We start from the raw sequence: 22,508 nt of genomic DNA, 5'->3' as shown, positions 1-22,508 counted from the left end.
AATCCTCGGTGGTGCAGCAAAATGCTTTGGAGATAATGAAAGAGGAGTGACAGGGAGAACAGCTAATTATTACACATAAATTTCCATTACATTTAACTATTGTTAATTCAAGTCATTTATTTCTAATTCTAATTATTTATTTGTTGTCATAATAACATATTAATTCCCCTTTGTGGATCTTAAAATTAGCCATTAATCTCACTGGGCAGGATGCTGGTCAATAAGCAACCACTGAAAACAGGAGGGGATTCAACTTTTTTTAATGATTGCAATGAAAATGCATATCCCTTAGTGGTGAGCTTACATTTCTTATACTGATATGATAGCTTCATGGCAGTATTGGATAGAAGAAGGTCACATATTTGTTTTCCAAAATATTAATATGGTCATACACTGTCAAGTGCAGCAAAGTTAGTGTGAGTAATGCACAATTTTGCTTGATAGAAGTAAAGACAACCACAAGATGCTAATGTATCAGTATGAGCTGAGACAGAGAACATAAACATACAATACTGTGATGAAAACTAATCCTAGGCTGTCTCCCATGGAATGGAGTAAGGAGGTTTGTTGTAGGTGGGATGGGGGATAGGGTGGGGGATGGGGAGGGATGGTTATATATTTGCCCCTTCTGGATTAGATTTATGCATGAGTTTGGTTTAATGGTATCAACACAGGCTGTCGGAATGGCTTCCCACACCATTTCAGCACTCTGGGAGAGATGGTTCAATTACTGAGAGGGGAGCTGGAGGAGTGCACCACATGTGAGACACTAGACTGACAGCTATTTAAGAGGCAGCCTCGTAAAAGAGATTTGTGCCCATCTCGGCTGGCGCAGCACTCGCGCTGGCTTCGGCGGCGGGGTCTAACGGCTGCAGAAGTGAGCTTCTCTCCCGCTCTGACCCGCCCTAATCTACAGGACTGAGTGCTCTCCGCCCGCATTATGGATCATTTAGTAAAGCCATAAAAACTGAGGTGTTTTCACATGAAAAGTTATTTCTTCACTACTTCCACTGTGATTCATCCCTCTCTCATCCACATAAATGCCCCAAGAGAGAGAGGTGGGGAGGGAGAGAGGGAGAGAAAGAGGATGAGAGAGAGAGAGAGAGAGTAAAGAATAAAAGGAAGAAAAATCTGCCATGTCATAAAAGCCAATGGCCTGCTTACTGAGATCTTCAACAAGATCTCTACAAGGATTTAGGGATATTTTCCATCTCCCCTGATAGGGGGCATAAATCTCATCTTTACTAGCCTTTCACCTGTGTTTTTTTAATAGATTAGATCATTGTTTGTTTTGTAGACAATATTGTGCACCAGTGTTGCATGACAACTTTAAACCTCAACTGTCAAGCAATTGACTTTAAACAAACAATAATAAAATAAAAAAAAAAAAATGCGGGCAACTCGACACCTGTAAAGGTGAACCGTGAGGTTCAGAAATCATCCCAGCTATCCATAAGAAATACTGGTATACATAATACATGCTACTCTTATACATACTTTGCTCAAAATGTACTCAATCTCCCGAGGATCTACAATATATACAGTGTCAGTTGTTTTATATTCTTTGAACAGTGTCACAATATCTCCCAATATGTCCCAGTCCAACATATGTGCACTGGGAAATGAAAGATGGTTTTCATTCTTGTATGAATGATCACACCACTTTGATCATAAAAAAATTGAAAAGCTTAATGAACGTCAGTGTTAACAGTGTGTGAGGATGCGTGGAAGATGTGTGTCACCAGGGATCTCCCTGGTGGTCTTCAATGCCTCTAATCCAATAACACACACACACACACACACATAGTACACACACTCATACATATGTACAGATACACACAGACTTCAGATGCATCAGAATCGATGATGTCCACCGTCATCGTTGACTGTGTGGCAGGAGATGTCAATGGTTACATAAAGGTGGTTAGGGAGGTGTATTGATTGTAAGGTGCCCCTGTCTTGTCACATTCCCCTGTGCTGTGATCCTGCTGCTCCAAATGTCTCACCTGCAGTTAGTGTGATAGGCCAGGGCTGTCCTAATGGTGACTTCAGCAATTTGCAGCTTCCAGGGCAACCTCTTTGGACCACAGCAGTAAGAAAGGCGATCATTACTTTAATCTCCAATTGGGTTCAGGATGTGAGACTTTTCAAATTACACAGAGTGCGACAGGGAAAAAGTATCTCTCTGTTAAGATAATAGGCACTACGCTGAGAGAGACAGAGAAAGAGCAAGACAGTGGAGAAAGAAAGAGACAGAGACGAAGAGAGAAACAAAGAGAGAGGCAATGTGTTGCTTATTCTGGGGGCTTTGTCCCTGCATACACCCCATCTCAGCATTTTCTTCCTTTGTGTCACAACTTTATTTATGTTCTGAATGTGAATATAAGTATTTTCTCAAGACAGTCAAAGATAGTTTGAGGTCTCATAAAAAAATGTTTTGAAAATGTGGCTCACTTGGTTAAATTGATTCACAGGGTTTTCTCTTTTTCTCTACATCCGCAGAGAAGATGTAGAGAGAAATGTTCCCTCTGGGCTCTGTTTATGGTTATTTAGTTATCCTGATTGTCGGTCACCATAAGTAACCTTGCCCTTGTCAGCTATGTTGTGTTTTTTATGTGTAACTGTTAAATCTACATTTTTAGTTGATTTTCCATGGACCAAAACATGTTAACCAAATGTATTGGCTCCTCCCCAAGTTGATTAATCATCACTTTATTTAAATATATATATTCACTCTCGCTGATTCTGTTCCATCTGCACAGGCTGTAGATTTTGTGTATCCACTCAGGAATTTTCTGTTTTTTAGATGTTTAACAGTATGATGATATGTGAAAGCATTTGGTTTTCATTTACTTTCTTGCCTGTAGTTGCAATGCCCATTGGCAATGTGCAAGTCATTGCACTGCACTTGTGTTAACTGGTATAAATACCATTATAAATGCATGAGAGTTTGGATGAGAGTTTAATGAGAGTATGCATGAGAGTAAATTATAGAGTTTCTAAATTAAATTAAGCAATATTACATACATTTTTACAATAAAATGACCCCTTGCAAAACAATACAAGTAATCAAACAAGAGCCTTGTGAGAGTGAAATGTTTCCCCCATTTCCATCCCCAAAACATTAACTTTAACTTTAGATTTCATACACATGCTCTACTATGACCCTGTAAGCAGGAATGTTTTTAAACTGAGTTTGAGCTCTCAACAAATTCTTGTGATCAGGAATCACTTAGTGCAGCATTAATCTTAAATACCAAGGTGAGAGATGACCACCTGGAAGGACACCTGGTCTACCTTCACCTGGTCTGCCTTCAGGATCATTCCCACCGAGGGCACAGCAAAATTCAAGGTGTGCAGAGTTGGGCCTTGTACATGTTAATGAAGGCCCCTGCACCCTGGTGGATCAATGTACTTATTGTATTTCTACATGACACTACCCAGTGGCAGCAGGTTCATCAAACTATGCTGAAGTCTGTGCCCAGAGCCACAGGTTCCAAGGCATGACAGAGAACCGGATGATGGTCCCTGAGACCTTTACAGTCCTATCCAGCAGCCCACTGATCAAACTACCCTAACAGCCCCCAAGACACCACCCATGCCTGCAAGTTCTAGGGCCCCTCTCCAGATGCCGAGGACAACTGAAGCTCCACACATCACTGACCACAGCCCCGCAGCCCCTGGGAGAATGACTCGGGCTACCGCATTCTGTACCACATCCCAGGATGAGTTAAATGAAAAGAAATAGGGGCAGAAATAGGGGCAACAACAATGCTGCCTCCATACTGCTCTCTGGGATTTGAGTCTTGTTAACCACACAGGTAAGAGATCGGAAGCACTAAAACATGTTCTCTGAGGTGTAACCTCATATGTTGGTGTTGTTTGGGAAAGAATAGACAGTACCTCCGTCTGTAGGTGTATTTGTTCTGTTGATGTCTTAGGTGCTGAATCAATATATATTTTTTACATGGTTAAATATCTAAGGTATGCTACAGTTTTGGAAGAATCAAAGACATTTGAGGCTCAGTTGTTAGCACTATCATTGTTTCCTAGGCATGCAAGGAGGATTAGAGACTCTAAATTGAAGAAAGCTATGAACTGTGTGCCATACATATACTGTATATAGCATGTATATGGTATATATTACTTATTGATGTAGTATGATCGTGGTATGATATTGTATGTATGGCCCCTTGAGACATTCCTGTGATAAAGGTCTATATAAATATATTTCAATCCAACCTGACATGTTTTACTTGGAACTCTGGCATTCATGTACCAAACTCAGCATGCTTGATTCTTGGAACCATCACAATTTCCTTTAGATCAAAATCAACAGTTAATAAAAAAAAAAAAAAAAAAAAAAAGTTAAATTAAAATAATCCCCCAAAATGCCAAAAATGTACAAAGACAAGATTCAATTTCGCAACCAAGCTAGGATGTCTTATCATGTACTGAGATAACAAGCCCAGAACTATGGAAGGAGTCCAAATGCAAGAAAGCCTCTGAAACTGGTATTATTTGTTTAGTAGATAAAATTTGAGATATTGGTCAGTTCAAAATTGGCTCTACATTTCTCTCTGTTGTTCCATGGCCTTTGTAACTTGTCAGTTTCTGCAGCTTTACTTCAGGTATTAGATTGCCTTTGATAGATAATGGGGGAGCAGTCAGTTTGAAACCACTATCATGCTACTTTATACTCTGAATGTTGTTCTTTGTGCCTTTAAAATTCCACTAGACTAGTTTGTGTTGCTTGATAATAGTGAAGGATAGAGGCCAGATTAAAGTGTGTTATCACTGTACTTTTTGCCTGTCTGTTGTGTGATCTCTTTGCCCTGTCAGTCAGTGTTAGCTGAATCAGGTAAAGGTTAAGAGACTATGCGCAGACGTCGTGTCCTGCCACGTTCCTGCCACTCAGGGGGTCCTTAGGTCCTCTCTAATGGAACCACATCAATCACAGGATTAGCTTGGTGGAAACTTTTTACCCTGCAGTAATTCCACCACTGAGAGCTACCCCTCCTGCCCCCATGCACCCCTGCCACACTCCCTTGCTGTCGCTGTCTTTCGAAAGGCAAAGGAAGTCCGCCTCAGTTACTGACTGGGTTCAAACCCAGTGAACTGTGCTGCTTTCTAAGTCGGCCGATCATACTTACCAACCCCATTTTTCCCAGGAGAAATTATATTTTCAGACCCCAGCATTCTCCTGTGATTTTCTCTTATATTTCAATCAAATTTCAAAATTTACTATGTTTGTTTTAGACAGTGACACAACATGCCATTACTGCTGTTTCCAAACATTCAGTAAAATACATCACACCAAAAATGGAGTATGCATGCATGCGTTACCTTGTTGGCATCTTCACTAAAAACACCATTAAGCAGACTGCCTCTGTTCTGGCTGTGATTCTGAGAGTCTCACATTTATACAGATATATTATTTGATTTAGGCAGAACAGAATCACGTTTAAGGTCTTAGTAAACTACAGGTATGAGCATGAGAACCAGATGGAGATATACCTACATTAGTAAGCACAGCATGGATTTGTTTAGCATCTGCTCACATTTGGCACATGTATCATATAGTTACGGTGTAATTTATATTCTACAATAAATAAAAAGGTGCGGTTGCAATGTCTGAATTGTAGTAAGAGTCACCAGAACACAGGAGGAAAAACAAAGGTCACTGAATCAGCCACCGTCAAATTTCCTCTATTTTTGACCATCAAGGTTGACTTGGTTGTAACTGACATTAAGACTTAGAAAACTGATAGAGCAGAAATGCCTTAGTATGCATGTTGTAACACAGTGTAATACTGATTTCAAATTGGAAGAGAGCTTTCTTCATTACTTCAGTATTAGCTGGATGTGTGCAGCATATGCATTAGCTTGGGGTGCTAGAGCCAAACCCTTTCAATAATGTTTCCAAACCACATGCGTTAGACATTGTGTCTAATTGCAAAATGTATCCAATACTTGTTTGTATTGTAAGATGCTGAATTGCACAGCATAATAGTATTGTGTCTTGTAGACACTGGCAGTGTAATAGTTTGCTGTTACCTTTGCCTGTGGGTTTTTAAAACATGTGAGGCCGAGCTCAAAGCTAAATATTTATACTCTTATTTTGGCTTGGCAAAACCAAAGGAAAGAGGGATGGATCCTATTCAAATATTAATGATGAGGCTTTCCAAAACATAAACAAAAGCCCAACTCTGATCCCACTTAAACCGCCTCTCAATCTGTTATTCACAAATCAGTGCCATGGAGACACTATTGTTGACATGGAAAAAGAATTTCGAGGTCCAAACTCCTATAATCAGGTCCATGAATTCTGTGGGAGACACGGTGCCTGAGGCATTCCAAAAATAGGAGAGAAATATACTTTTCCCCTTTCCACTTAACGCTACGTTCAAACTCATCTAAAGATATGTAGGCTTGCCGCAGAAGAAATGTCCATTACGTTCCTATGAATAAATATATGCACTGATTCTCAAAATGTACCAACCCATCTGACTCAGTGGTAACAGCATAATACATGCAGAATATGTAATGCATAATGTTTTCAGTTTGCCAGCCTTGACTGCACCATTTCAAAGATATTCGCTTCTCAGTCATCTTAAGCATCTCTAAGCCTGGCTGCAAGCAAATATTCAGCAACCCCGCCTCTAAGCTTTACACCCATGAGCATGATTGCGCATTACCTACTTTTAGGAGGAATCAATGCATGTTATTCTAACCTCCAGGAGGCTGCATAGTTTTGTCAAAGCCAAATTAGAGGTATTTTAACAGGCAACTTGTGTTTTAAATGGGCAGACCTATGCCTCTAACATCAGCTCACAAATGGACAAATTTGAACAGTAGCTTTAAAATGGTAGGTGATTTACATTAATACATTGTCCATTTTTATTTGAAAAATAAGGGTGATGAAGAAACATAAAGAGAAAGATGATGACCTGTTGGATTTTAAGTGCACAACCATTAATCAAATAGGCCTATAATACACAGTATTTCATCGAGTACAGAATATCTCTCTTGCCATTATCCAAAACGTTTTCACTGAAACAAAACCTCCTGACCTTATCTGTCCACAGGGTTGTTGATGACTAAGCTTTTTAATTTGAACTTACTCTTAAGACGGTCACCAATGTAACATGTAAGGGGCTTTTTAACAAGTACCAACCATGTTCCTACAGCTGGTCAAGCCAGGTCGATTTTAAGTCTAATGCCAGATTTCCCACGAATAAAGGCAAACAAATGTTTTTGACAGTTAAAACAAGATAAAAGAAACTGTCTTTCTCCACATCAGATACAACCACATATGGCTAACCCTAACCCTACACGTGTCGCTCTTCACAGAGGTGAGAGTACAGCATTAGGTCGGGCACATACCACATTACTGAAGACCTGGTTTGTCCCAGACAAGTCTTTGAGGTGTCACATCACTATCAGTGAAACTTGTTAAAGGTATAGCCTACCAACAAAATGAAAGAAAACAAAAACAAAACTCATCATCATCTAATTACCGTCATGACAACCGAAACATCACTGAAGTTTGTTTATCAGTATAAAATGACGGTGAATTCTGTTTCACAGGCTTCACACTCTAATGGGGCTCTATTGGCTGAACCACTCATCAATTTACCTCAGCATGCTGAATTTTGAATGCACATGCCATCAACCAGCAATTGGCAGCCCATTAAACCATTGGCCTCAGCATCTATATAAGGGCCAGATCTGAACGTCCTACTGCCAGCCCTGTCACCATGGCATAGAGGATGACTGATATCGCCCCTGGAAGACACCAATGGTGACGGCCTCTTGTCTGTGTCTGCCCAGTTGGCATCCTGCTCCTATGCTTTCCTTGCCCACTCTCTGCATGCTCTGTTATGTCTTGAAAGACACAGACATGAGCACCAGACTAAGGGAGTGAATGTACAATCACGCTATTATTAACGCATTTACCCTGTCACTAAAAGAGGTAATTTCTATCCCATTTTTTTTCTCCCAGGATCCACATTCCACCAGCTACTTAGGCTTGAGCATTGAGTGCAGCAAGCACTCACAGAAAACCCATCCTCACTGCCACCGTTGTAACACTGCTGCCTGCTCTCTGTCTCAGCACAAGAGCAGGTGGTGAGCCAGTTGTCCTAAAGCCCTTTTCCCACGGCCTTGAGATCCGCAGCACTGCGAGTGGTGGGTTCACCGACTTGTACACTATGGATGGAAACAAATTGTAATGCTCTTCAAGAAAGATTGAGGAAATCCCCCTGTCATCATCTAATGGCCAGCCTGGCTGACAGTGAAGCTTCCCGCAGGGTCTCACCACTTGCGGAGCTTGTTGTCAGTCACCGCCCCAGTTATAACCAATACTTGGTTATAGCTGGCTCAGCGGGGGAGTTTGTGCCAGGGACTCTGTTCTGTCAGACTTACTCTCTCCCCAGCCTGCTTCATCTACTGACATCAGTGCTGCGCTTAAGGCATTATGCGGACATTGCTGAGGACAGATGGCACCGAGATACAGAAAATTACCATTTCTCTCAGGGCCCATCCTCCACAGGCTAGTGAGGCTTAAGTTGAGTTCAGTGCAGACCTCACCAAACTGCTTCCCTCCTGGCCTAGCCCACTGTATCATCCTGACTAGAGAGCAGTGCTTCTCCTCTTGCAGCTCCTGTTGCCCCCTGGCTCACGGGGCTAGCCTGGCTAGTGAGGCTTTCTCCTCAACCCCAATCATGTGTTAGCAGTGAGTGCATCCCCCTCTCCAACCCAAAATGGCACATACGGCATCTATGAAGCATCCATCAATAATCAGGGGATCCTTGACTGCTGGTGGTAGAGAAATAGTGTTGGAGTTTATGGATGTTTTATGGAGGGTGAGCTGTCTTGAGATTCACAAGTGATGTGCAACCTTCAGGGGAAAACCATCATATCAAGCTGAAATAACAGACTAGCAGGAGCATACTAGTACGCATAGTTGATCTGTTTGCCACAAGATAGGCCATTCACTGTCCACCATGGTTCTCTGTGATGCCCAGAGAAGATCTGCCACTGGGGGATACCATAACAACAGTAATAATCCTATTACTACTACTACTACTACTGATGATAATAATAATAATAATAATAATAATAATAATAATAATAATAATAATAATAATACCCTACTGCTGAAAATGAGACTGAATCATTCTGAGTCATTTTGGTGACTATGGACTGCATGATGACTTTGTAGTACACAGGGATGACCTAGCTGCTGGCAACACTGTCCTACACAGTTCCTCTGCACTGAGGAGCACTCAGGCAGGCAGGCAGAGCAATAGATGCAATGTCTAATCTTGGACAGCTTCTAAAGGTTGGCTGCTGAGAGCGACAGGACCTGATATATTCAGGGCTGTCTAACCAAGGCGCACAAGTACAATTAAGAGACATCCATTGAATTGCTCCACTGGTTCCACTCTCTCTTTTCTCCAACACCTACTGGGAAGGGGACAGATGCATTCTATTATCAAGGTGCATACAGTATATCAGTCTTTCCTACTGAAATGTTTATTACATAGGGCAGGGAGGCAACATCTGGTGATATGTTCCACTACCGCACACTGTCTTTGGTCCTCATGGCCCATTCAAAGGAGCCATTTGAACACATTCAGCGAGCCTCTCCTAAGCCAATGTCAGTTAATATGGTAGTGCTGCCTGCTTTGATGTTAACTAAAGCAGCATACCCTGAGTAGTTGGCTCTGGCCCACTACTTGCCTTTATTTGTCTGAGTTGAATAAACTCATCCAGTGTTAATTTCATCAGTGAAGACGATGACAAGAAATGTTTGTCAACGACCTTTTTTTTCCATGACTAAGATGAGACGAGATGAGCTAAAAATAGATCATAGATAATAACAACTATGGTGACATGGTGACAAAATGTTATTAGTAGACTGTCAGACAAAATCCTTCCACTTGTGCTTTTCTCAAAATATAACCTTGCAATGTGCTGCCCTGTCATTGGTTGAACTGGTTGAATGAGGGTGGAGCCGCCAACCCTGATTCCCAGCCACACCCACACCGGTACACAGAGTTCACTATGATTCAAACAACACTCCAGTCAAGCTCACTGGCTTGGTTGGGACAAAAAAGAGAATAGATCTATGGTCACACTTTACTTAGAAAAGAAAATAAAACACAGTGCTCAGTAATAACAGAAGAGACGCATTTTGACCAAAAATGACGTGGGAAGAATACAGCCAACCTTAAGTGACACTTGAAGGCGCAACACTTCGATGTACAGCCACATATAGCAACAAAAGCTAAAGAAAGAATGTTTTGTGTCTTGATTTGGAGTAAAGCAACATTCAGTGCAGGGTCCTGTTACCCTACTCTTCACACTGTATCATTAAATGCATGGAGTTCAGACTGAAGTGCATTTAAAATCATTTGTGTGCGTACTATGTTAATTTCATTTTATAAATCAGAAAAATTCATTTGACTAAAATGAGACTAAAACTTCTATAAATTTTGTTGACTAAAACTGACTAAAACTTCTATAGATTTCCTCGTCTGAAACTAGACTAAAATAGACTAAAACTAACAATAATTCGGATGACTAAAATGTGACAAACACTGATATGCATTTTATCAATAGACTAAGATTAAATCAAAATCAGCTGCCAGAATTAACACTGGACTCATCCTGACTGACTGAGCATGTAAACGCAAAATTCAAAATTGCTTTAGTCTACTTGTATGTGCGTGTTTTTTTTTTTTTTTCCTGTGGTGCTGTGACTGGTCAGTATTGGATGATTGTTTTATAATTGGAAAATTAATTAAGCATCTGCAGTTATGCAGTCACAGCACGCTACCCTGACTGCACGATAATGGCAAAACGTTGGTAAACATTTGTTTTAATAGGGAACATGGGCTGCTATAGTGAGATGGAGCTAAATAAATCCCACTGCCTTGGTGATCACGAAATGTATTGTGCAGTTAGTCTTTCTCTGTGTCCAGTCTGCTTTCTGTGCTGCGATGCAGCGTCTCCTTTCTCCTCATCAGGCCAACAGTCCGTCCGTCCACTGCTGCTCTGCTCAAAGGCAACTCTTGTATTTGTGGGGGCTTGCCACTTTCAATCTCTCCCAATTGTCAGGTCGGGCCAGCTTCAAGCTTCATGCATGACTTCAGTTCACTCAAGTCAGGCCAGGTTCAGGCTTTGGCTTACTTGGGCGGAGGTCAGGCTCTAATTTTTAAAACCACTAAGATCTCTAGCTCTGGCAACTAGATGGTAGTTAAGCCACTAGAGCCCATTAGAGAGTTTCATTTGAGATCATAGAGGCAGAGTTATTATTCATAACTGTCATTGGATGGTGCACTTTTGTGTCAGCCTTCTCCAAAACCCTTGTGGCGGCTGGGTCCAGGTTCTTAAAAGGTTCAGAAAGGTTCCAAAAAGGTCAAAAAATTGACCATAAAATTACTCCAAACAGCTTTGTGCAGTGTAATCCAAGTGTTTCTGAGGTCAAACAATTCCCCTGTGGATGCAAAAGTGCAATATTTACCTCATTATCTCCTAGATTTTCTACACTTCTTCTGCACAGTGCCCACAGTCACAACAGTAGCAAGCAGATGCTGCCGTGAAATGTTGTCAGAAATACTGTAAATGCCGGTACAGCATGTTTGAACACCCTTTTGATGTGGAAAATGCAAATAGGAAAGTCAAATTTTACACCCAGGATGCCGAGATGTAACATTCTCACTCTTTGATTGACTTTTAGGTATCATACATTCAATAACCTTTAGCCCAGGGGTACTGAGCCCACCCTACTACAAAACTATAAAAACATCAACCAAGCATCTGATGTGAATGTCATAAAATCTAAATTCAGAACAAGGCTGACGTGTATATGTTATATGTGAACAGCGGACTCCTGCGTACACCTCTCCTGTGGAGTGAATGCACTTATTACACACACGTTTACTGTGAAATAATGATGCAAAATGAAGATGACTTTTTGATATATGAAGGGATGCAATTTATCATATATTAATAAATAGTCTTCTATGATATTTTTATTGTGAATTTAAGGTGTTGTGATATTTGATGCATTGAAATTTAAACTTGGATTCAGAATATATATATCACATGACTTTTGATGTGGATTGTTTTTGATGCAAAATGCAGGCTTGGGACAACTTTTGATATATGCAAAATGAGCATCGTTTAGCTTGTATGGATTTAAAGTCCATTCATGAGGTTCAGTGACTCATGGTTTGATACACAATGTGAATAAATGTGAGTAATATACAACATGAGTAGCTCTTAGACACTTTTATTTTTTCAAAGTAGCTCTCAGCTGAAAAAAGGTTGGTGACCCCTGCTTTAGCTAATAAACTCATCATGTAAAACTTCTTATTAAAATATCAATTACAAAACTGGTGTGAATATTCTCCTCTAGCTCTGTAACATGTTTCAATGTCCATTTTGTTATTTCTAAATAAAAAGTGTTTGAATACATAGCAAGTTATATTTACAACTTTCATTATTGGAGCACGAGCTGGCGAGGAACACATGAATGCAGCAAAACTCTGTTGGGCAATTAGAGCTTTTTGAGAGGAGGATATCTAATAGATAAGCTAAATATTGGACTTTTGGACTTACAGTGCAATTGTTTGGCCACAAAATATTATGCTGCACCAGTTGCTTGGAGTAATTTTGTGGTCATTTTTTTTTCCCTTTTTGAATTTAAATCATCAGGACCCAGTTTGGAAGACGGCTAACAGCAAGGTGCCCCAGCCAACATACATGGAGTTAACTGGGGCACCTTGGTATGGCAATATGTCTTGGCAAACAAACATAAGCTGTGTTTCACCCTAAAGTTTGAGCAGGTCTGTGGCAGTCTGGCCCAGTCTTTGACTCATTTCAGATATCCTGACATTTTCAAATGTGTTGCATGAGCTCAAAATCACTAGTTCTCTTACAGTGTGAGATACATAATGACAAATTTCTGAGAGTGATGGGCAGCAACAGCAAATGAGAGCATGCGAGGACTGAGGTCATCATGGTTTTTTATCTCCAGCTCATTTTCAGCAGAACAGAGAATAAGCTGGAGCATTGCACATCTCTAACACATTCAGTACATAGCTCTATTCCTCTTTTTTTTTTTTTTTTTTTTTCAAGCTGAAGGAAATAAGGTTGTTTAATGTGACTAGCACAGAGAGGTGACGGTTAGGCTTTTCACATGTAGTTTGCACATCAGCTGCAGTGTAACATCCCTTGAGGAGTTTGATGCTCAGCGCTTTGACAAGGGCACACATGTAAAGTACTGAAGATGTAATATCTACCTTAAGACTATCCTGCCATCCTAACTGGATTCAGGTACAGCCTTTTGAGCCTTCAAATGTAATTCTCTGATACATGTTGATTTGGACTAAACAATATAAGTCAGTCATAATCAGGTTTTATTGTTACAGTCAAGCTGTCCCGTGCTACCTACGCAGTGCATTCATCCATATTTCACAGTTTTTATCATCATGAGTCAGAAGACACAGCTTGTGTTCTGTTGAGTGACTCCATCCATGTTCTCTGCTCTGCCCCAACATACAGACATGTACAATTGTCTGAGCAACATTCAATCACCACTGCCTTGCAAATTTGATTTAAAACAGCGTTTTCACTAGCCGCACATTTTCAGCAGCATACCACAGACCTGACGCCCTCACACTTCATCATTCTCTTTGCCACTCCTAGTTTATTTTCGCTCTCCTCTCCTTTTTAGAGTTAACCAAGCCTGAACAACAAACTAACTTTGAATGATATGTAAACAAATGTTATTTATGGTAGCGGACAGCAAGCAAACAGACAAGCAGGCAAGCATGCTGCCTGGGTCTCTGACACGAGAGGGAGGTTTGGGGTGGGGGTGGGGGAGGTAAACTATGACAGAGACAGGCACTGGGGGACATGACAGGACTGATAAGTAAAAATGAATATGCCTCAGGCAACTGACTACTGATTACATTCCTACTATTATGGCCAAGCATTTTTCAAGGCAGTCAGCTATATGGTCAGCTATAAAACAGGACAGTGAGCATACCACTGGTATGGCTAATGCTTGCAACCTGCTTCTGTCCCGGCGTAAAAGGCAGCCATGCTTCAGATCACTGGCTTCTCACATTTGGTCACATTAGGCTGTGTGTAATAATTATGCAATTCCATGACACTGATTGAATCTCCCACATAGTGTGCAATGGCACCACAGTGCAGAGGCAATTGAATAAATGAATGTTTAAGTCAGTCAATTTAATTCTGATGAATGTTGGAAATTGTGTATTAATAGTATAATTTAGCGTAAAGAAACTATGATAATGTCATCATTAGCTCCCACTGAGACAGGATTAAAAATAACAGCTCAGTGATAACGCAGTAAATATCCACAGTGAAGTCTGCAGCTGTTGTTTGAATGGTAATCATTGTGACCATTCTGTCTCTCAGCCTTGGCTGTCATTAAGATTCACCATAAAACTAACTAAATAAATAAATACATGAGAGAAAGGTAAAGGTTAATGGTGTTGCTTTTAGTAGAGCTCAACACTGAACAGAACGTACCTTTAACAGCTACTCTCTAGATTCGCTCACATTATTTACCAAGGTGTATGTCACTCCCTATTAATAATACACTACTATTTAAAGACAAGACAGTGACATACCCCACCCTTTTGATTGTGAGCCAACCCATCCTTGCCACCGGTACTGCAGCCGACAGTCAGGCAGGAGTGCAATGTGCAGCAGCAACCCAGGAGCGGGTGAGTGACGTGTGGCCGTCAGCCTGGTTTGTCCACCTCCTCTTTTCCTCTCAGTCCCCTTAGTTTTCCATGGCACTTATGACCTTATCACTAACATGCCAACCCACTGCTCATCTTAGCTGTTGTTCAACAGATGAGCAAATAGAGGCAGAAAAAAAAGAAAAAAAGAAAAACGGAGACAGTGCAGGAGAATGCTTGACTAAGCAGTAGCTGTTATCTCATTAGGGCTAGTGCTCCAAAATGATGTTTAAAACATGAACTGCACACTCATTTAGGGTGTAATTTGACTGTGAGGTGGGATGTAGGTGAACAACGGGGAGCAGCCAAAGAGGAAGGGTCGTGATCATTAAGATTACATTAACTAACATTAACTAAGCGTGGTCTCTATGACTCTTTCTCTCTCTCTTGAGGAGATAATGACTCTCCACTTCCCCAGGCTTTGCATCTTTTTCTTACACTCTGCACACTGCATTATTTCTGTGCCTTTCTCCTCCTCTGGCTACCTCTCTCTCTTTCACTCATACACACACACACACACACACGCACACAGACACACACACACACACACACACACACACACACACACACACACACACCATTCACTTTTAGAAAGCTAGAAAGCACTGTAGGCAGAAATGTCCATGGTTTGGATCATGCTGAGGAGGCAGGAATTAATTCCAATCAGGCTTGAACAGGGAAGAGCCATTCCATTTTGCACCATTCCTGAAGTCGCTTACACAAAAGAGCCCCCGCCCCCTACACACACACACACACACACACACACACACCCTTCCACCACCACCCCAAGCCCTCACATACACACGTGCGCGCACACACACACACACACACACACACACACACACACCTGAGTACACACAAATTTCTGAGTACACATGATACTGTGCTGGTGTATGACAGCCCAACAGAATTTTCTCCACTCTGCTTCGATACGACTATGGGTGCAACATTAATGCCATACTAATGAAGCCCCTGACACTCTCTTTCACACATCCTCATCTGTCCTCACCATTTTCCTGATAATTTTCACCAGCTAAGATGCATTCCTCTACCAGTGCTCACAGAAAAAAAAGAAATTGTCTGACTATCTTAGCCTTACCCAGAATACATTACCCTTGTCATTATGTACTCTTTTTGAAGCCATTCTCGTTTACGTTAGCACAACCCTTATTCTCCCTTCATTATGACAATGTGTGGAGACACAACCAAGAAGCTCAACAGGTCATGCAATTTACAGAAGTCTACTGTCTCCCTAATTTGCTCCTTTTCACTCCTCTCCTTTCTTTGGTCTCCACTTTCTTTCCATGTCCGCCTTCTCGCTCTTCTCACATATCCTTCTTACCTATAGGCCACAGCTCAGACAGTCACTGTAATAGTATAGCCTCGCACAGCCAGCTGATCTTGCGAGAGTCGAGAATTACTGTATCGCCGTAAGTTCCTCTATATATTGCAACACTTACGGTAAAGACATTTCAATCATTGCTGTCCAGTCTAAGACATCAAGTAAATATTTACATTTTAATCTAGGCAAAGTGCACAGTACATTGTGGGGATGTGAACGCGTGCTGAATAATCTCTGAAAATTTACCTAGGGGCAACACAAAAGACATGAAATCACCAGGTAAGTACAACTGCAATATGACCACTAGATTAGTAATTCTTATGACTTTTATTATTATTATTATTGTTATTATTATTATTATTATTGTTGTTGTTGTTGTTGTTGTTGTTGTTGTTGTTGTTAAAGTGTTTTTTGTTATCTGTCCTTGCCCGATGCAAATGATAACTTGTGGCCGTCCACAGATCTGGCAAGCAATGTAACAATAAATCAAACACACTTTTCCAGGGACTCTGTGTGTGTGAAAGAAATAGCTAACAACAATGTTATCTGATGTCACCACATGTCCGGTGGCACTCTGGTACTCTGGTGGATTAATAAAGTATTTTGTATCATATTGTATATGCTTGCTTGCTTTATTGCTGCTGTTAGTTTAGTTCCAGCACTCTCATATTATTTCATGTGATTCATTTATCTGATCAGGGGACTCATTTATAACCGCTGCACAAAACGGGGACTGAAAGAGGTGTACACTAATTCTCATGCAAGGGTTAGGATCTGTAAAAATCAAACTTAACGGGAGAATGTGCACACCTGCATGGAAACTCTGACCCATTCGTACAAACTTTTTGGAGACAGGAGTAACTGGTGACACATGGTGAGGTAGTGAATTGAAACCACATTATTGAAATTAAATGTGTTATAGGAAATACTATAGGTATGATGATTCCTCTCACACATTATATTCACTTCATATTACATGTTACTCAAAGATCCACTTTATCATAAACATTCAAACCAGCAGTGATAGTTGTGCTTGTGCTAGTGAGCCATAATTATTCCATAAGAACATGCCAATTGTAGAAGCTGTAAGCCAGCTCAAATCAAATTCCTCTCAATATTTCATCAGCGCTGTCTCACCAACACATTCCCCACCCCCGGAGCGCAGAGAGGGCCGAACTGTATGGTAACGAAATGATGAAATGATCATCATCGGTTGTAAATATCCATGACATCAAATAGCATTAAGGAGCTGCAGATAAAAGTTTCAATAGTTTTCCATGATATTCTTCTAATACTGTGCGTATATCCCTGACAATTTTAGTTTTCAGATAGATTTTGACTGCTGTCAGGTGCACAGAGGACACTGGAGACTCCTCCGGTCACCTCACCTGGCACATCCTCACCACCTGCACATATGGATTCTGCAAATTAACAAAGTCTGAAAAGAGAGCCAGTCACAGCTCTTGCACAGTCATTACACTTTGCATCCTTATTATAAGTCCTAATCATCATGACGGACAAGTTCACCAGAACAAAACTGGCATTAATAATTTATGTTTACTTTTCAAACTTGAATTTTCAAATGATTTCCCAGGATGGGTGATACCAATGACTGATGCGATCATTTTGGTAAAGTGTGATGCAGCAGTCTGATTGCTATAAATATAACACAGAGAGTGAAAGTTTTGTTTGGTGCAGCATTTCCATAAACAGATAAAATAGTGGCCTACAGTCAACTTGGTTCACCTGCAGCTGTATCTGCCAAATGTCAGACCACTATATTTCTCACATCTGAGCTTACAGCACGACATGACTGCTGCACTTTTTTTCTATGTTTGAAGACATTTTACCTAACTTTTTCAGAACAAAAGGACAGCATTCTGTAAATATTAAAAATTGCAACAAAAAATGAATGACTAATGCACAGAGTTCTGCCTCATTACTGATCTTTGCTGTCCAGCTGCTGGTAAAAACTTTGATTTCACAGTCCAAGAAAATTGTCACTTCTCCTGCCTTTTTTAAATTCTATTTTCCCCTTTCAAATCAGTCGATCTTTATCATGTAAATCAGTTTGAATTGCCTGTGTATAAAATGTGCTCTACAAATAAAGCCTCCCCTTTGTCTTGGCTTGCACTCTTGCTTGTGTTTTTTTCTCCGAAACAAGATGAAAGGACAAATTGTTTGATATGCATATCGGGGCATTTCTTGACCAAATAAGGCTAATTGTGGGTGTTCACAGGGTAGAAGTTGAGGTTTGTGCACATACACATTCCTGGTAGATTTGTGATTTAGGGAATTGCATGCAGGTATGCGTACACAGGGTTCATGAATCTAAATGTTTTTGGCACATGTACTCTTCTTTGAGCACATGTAACCTCTTAGTGTGGAAACCATGCAGTTTTATAAATGAAGCCCCGGATGAGTTAATTAATGATAGACAGATGGTTGGTCCAATAATCTGCTATGTATTATTGTAAATGCCGGTTGCTGTTGCCCCTATTCCAAATGGCTTCAATCCAGCCATGCCCATGTCTTTTGAAGGGAACAATGGAAATGAAAATGAAAGTATGGCTGTGCGAGGCTAAATGTACAGAGCCTTTAGAAACATCCGTGACACCGTGCCATTTCCCTCTCATAGTGAGTTCACTGTCTGCCCATCCATTTACATCTAGTATCTTCTCTATTTTTTTCCTTTTTCCATCTCTGCAGTGGGTTCGAATTTTAGCGTATTGCTCTCTCCTGCAATTTTTTTTCCCACCCCTGCAGCCACAGCAAAACACAGTGTTATGTTCAATATGTCTCAAGAAAATAACTTCAGCATAACTGATACTTTTGTGTGTGTATCTTTGAGCCGCCCTTAGCTTAAGTCCTCTAGTAGCTGTCCTGGTTATCTCTACCTGACTGCACCTCTGCTTCTCTATGTTTGTCCCCTTACCTATGGGTGACAACTCTGCCACGCTGCCGATGTAGGGTCCCTCCAAGAATTTAGGTTCACTGTCATTGATGTCTTGGACCTTGATGACAAACTCAGATTCTGGTTCCAGAGGGTCATTGGACAGCCGGTCCCGTGCCTGGGCCCTCAGGGTGTAAAAGGCCTTCTCCTCACGGTCCAGTCTCTCCGTGGCATGGATGTCTCCCGTTAGCTCGTCGATGATGAAGATGGAGCCTGCCCCCTCACCAGAGATAGTGTACTTGATGTTGCCCTCGCCCTCATCGGAGTCTGTGTGGATCTGTAAATTGATACAATTGTGATAAAATGTTCAGTTTGTCTTTTTTGTGGCAATGCATTTTAAATATTTAGATGTCATGTTATCTAATTTCCCTGATAAATATCATGTAATATTAGTTTGTGGAGATATAATTGATGCCAGGCTAAGATTAGAGCCCATATGATGTTATTTTTTGACTATATCCATTATAAGCTCTGTAGATACTAACAGTTTTTGTAAATGACAGTTTTCAGAAAATGACATTTGGTCATCACCCATGGCCAAAATCCACGTATTTCTGCCACTCATTTCCTCATCTATTTCCCGGCAGCAAATGCAGCTTAAGGCCTTTTCCCAGCTCCCTGTGGGCCAGCTATCATTGCTGCAGTGAAAAAAGACACCCCAGTTCCAGCGGTGATTTACACTGTCTCTGCACACATGCCCTTCACAGGGTGTGACGCCCCAAATTAGGAGATCAAAGTCATTTCTAAGATTGTTAAAGGTAGGGACATATAGGTGCCGTGGCTGAAAAGTGAACTTAAAAGAGCCCTTATAAATCAGAGCTATAGTTCTCCCTTAATGTGATTAGAAGACATTCCAGAAGCAGCAATGGGACCAACGTCGGTCCCCATTTCCAACCTCCCCTTTGGCTCCATGGTGAGCACATGGGGTGTGCATTCCCCTCTCTCTCTCTCTCTCTCTCTCTCTCACTCACTCTCTCTCTCCCTCTCTCACCTTCTATCTGAAATTATAATTCAGAGCTGTCTCGGCACTATAACTGTGGTTCAATCTACTGAGCAGACCATGGGAGAGGAGAAATCGCCCCGGCCTCCCTGGTTAATATTTTATAAAGGCTTAATTAAATACAGGCTTCTATCGCCCTCGCGGGGGTTTTCATTAAGTATTTGTCGTAAAACCACAGAATAATGCAAGCCCATGCCTTGATATTGCCTCCCTCATCCCTTTCCCCTCCATTTTTATCTATCTTTCTTAGCCTTTTCTCTCCATTTTGAATCATCCCCAAGACAAATACAAGAACAGTCAGAGAAAATATACACTTTGGCGGTATCAATATTTCAGTGATAATAAAAGAAGTTTTATTGGTCCAAACTGAGAGAGAGAGCAACTTATCCAATAAAACTATACATATAGTTTGGATATGAATCTTTACATCGAATATTCTGCCTGGCTGTCCCTTTTACTGTACTTTTCCTTCTATCTATATATATATTTTTTAAATTTAGATTTTAATTTCATTTTCACAAAAACAAGCATTTATGTGAAATGTGTCACCATGTGTCAATTCAATTAAACATATACTGAGCCTGCATAGTGTACAATACATATCTACAGTACATGTGTGCAACCAACCGCACATGCCTAACTATGTACACACACACACACACACACACACACACACACACACACACACACACGCACAAACATAAAAACAAAAACACACACATACACACAAAACAAGTTCATCATTCTGCTGGGATGATGGCATTTCTCTCCCCTCAGGCTGGATATACCCATCCGTCTGTCAGTCTATCCTCATTGGAGTGATTCAGGTTGGCAGCTTCAAAAACACACACACTACAGTTAGATAAGTTGTTCTCTTCAAACTAAAGGTCAGGGCCAGGGCTTCACACTCTTAGCAAAACATAACCATTGGTAGTGCAATCATGCCCTTGTTAAATCTTCATAGATTCACTGTTAAAAACATTTTTTTTTTCTCCTTCCATTCAAGAATAGAGAACAAGAAATATCAAAGTCTTGGCAGCTGTTATGCATAAGAATAGCAACTTCAACCAAATGTGTACGTTGAACAAAAAGAGATAAATCGGAGCTGAATCAGAGTGTGCAGCTCTCATCTCTTCGGAGAGTAGTATCTGCCTCCCTGCAAATCTTTCACCTTTCATTCATTTTTTTTAACCTTCCTGAGCTCCTTGCATTTTAGAACGTGCAATGTTTGGTCAACAGCTGAATACAGAAATGGGTTGGCAAAACATCAGACCTCCCAAGTGCTTCACCGCAACTAGATTCAAAAGCACTGGGATGTGTTAGGGGTAAAATCTCCATGAATGCACCCCTGAATGCAGACACTGGATATTTAAAATACAGCAAACACATACAAGGGCACAAAATATCATTGCAAATGTGTAAGCAAGAACACATTTATAACTGATGCAATGCCACTGCGGTCACATACAATAGCCATGTTTCATGTACAATGTCAGACAATGAATACTGTTAGTCTAAGAGATACAGTAATTTTTTTTAGGAACAGTGACTTTGGAAATTAGGTTCAAACTGTACACCACTGGTGCTTAACTGTGTCAGAAATTGTGTGCATCAGTATACTGACATGACATCATCATTTTTCTGTTAAAATGTATGTAAAACTCTTGATGCATATTACAATAAACTGTGTTAAACATTCTGTCAAGGCTAGAGAATTTTTTTAAATCAATAAAGTTAAATTGACATTTTAAAAAATACATATTTATGTAGCTTAGTAGATATATGCTAAGTTTTAATGGCTAGCTTTGGGTTAAACCTGCTGCAAGTACTAGTTAGCTGTGCCTTGGGGTTTACAGTGCAGAGCTGTTGGGTGACTCAAGGGAGAGAGAGGTTGTTGATGTCCTGTCAGGTTCACCTTAGGGTCATAACAAAGTGTCCAGCTGTCACTTTGGGCTAACCTGCTGAAGGGCATCACATATGACTCACATTTGCTGATGGAAAGTTTCCTTCTACTGGAGCCAGCTCGTCAGAGTTTTTGCATTAAAATAAAATATTTTGATTTACCAAAGAGTGGCTCATGATAGATCAGTGCTGGAAAATCAATGGAAGGACTTCAGAAATGTTAAACATCTGCAAGTTACTTGTGAATAGAGGAGAATAACAAGAATTCTTTTTTACATTATTATTATTTTCAGTGGAGATAGCAGAATCAGACCCGCACTGAATCCTCTAGTTTATTGAGGGTTTCAAAGGAGGAGCAAATTGGCCGTCTTATATTTAAGTCTGTGTAATCAGGAATATCCCTGCCACATTTCACTGCAGCTTGTCAAGCTCTCTGATCTTAACAGCTTCAAAGTGTTAACAAGGTGACTGTATCAGAGACAGCAGAGGTGGAGGGAGCTTTACGCAAGGAAGTGCACA

The 22,508-nt window shown here is 40.7% G+C and overlaps 1 protein-coding gene across 1 annotated transcript in view; it reads right to left on the bottom strand.

Moving 5' to 3' along the window:
• The window catches only part of cdh22 (cadherin 22), a 119,771-nt gene that overhangs the window by 53,309 nt on the left and 43,954 nt on the right, over positions 1-22,508 (bottom strand). Inside the window, exon 3 of the mRNA XM_030052542.1 lies at positions 19,070-19,364. Coding sequence (XP_029908402.1) covers positions 19,070-19,364 — 295 coding nt within the window. The remainder of the gene's footprint in view (positions 1-19,069; positions 19,365-22,508) is intronic.

Source organism: Myripristis murdjan, chromosome 5 (genome assembly GCF_902150065.1).
Source record: "Myripristis murdjan chromosome 5, fMyrMur1.1, whole genome shotgun sequence".
Lineage (NCBI taxonomy): Eukaryota > Metazoa > Chordata > Actinopteri > Holocentriformes > Holocentridae > Myripristis > Myripristis murdjan.
Note: the sequence above shows the minus strand (reverse complement) of the source record. Positions and strands in the feature narration are given on the sequence as shown.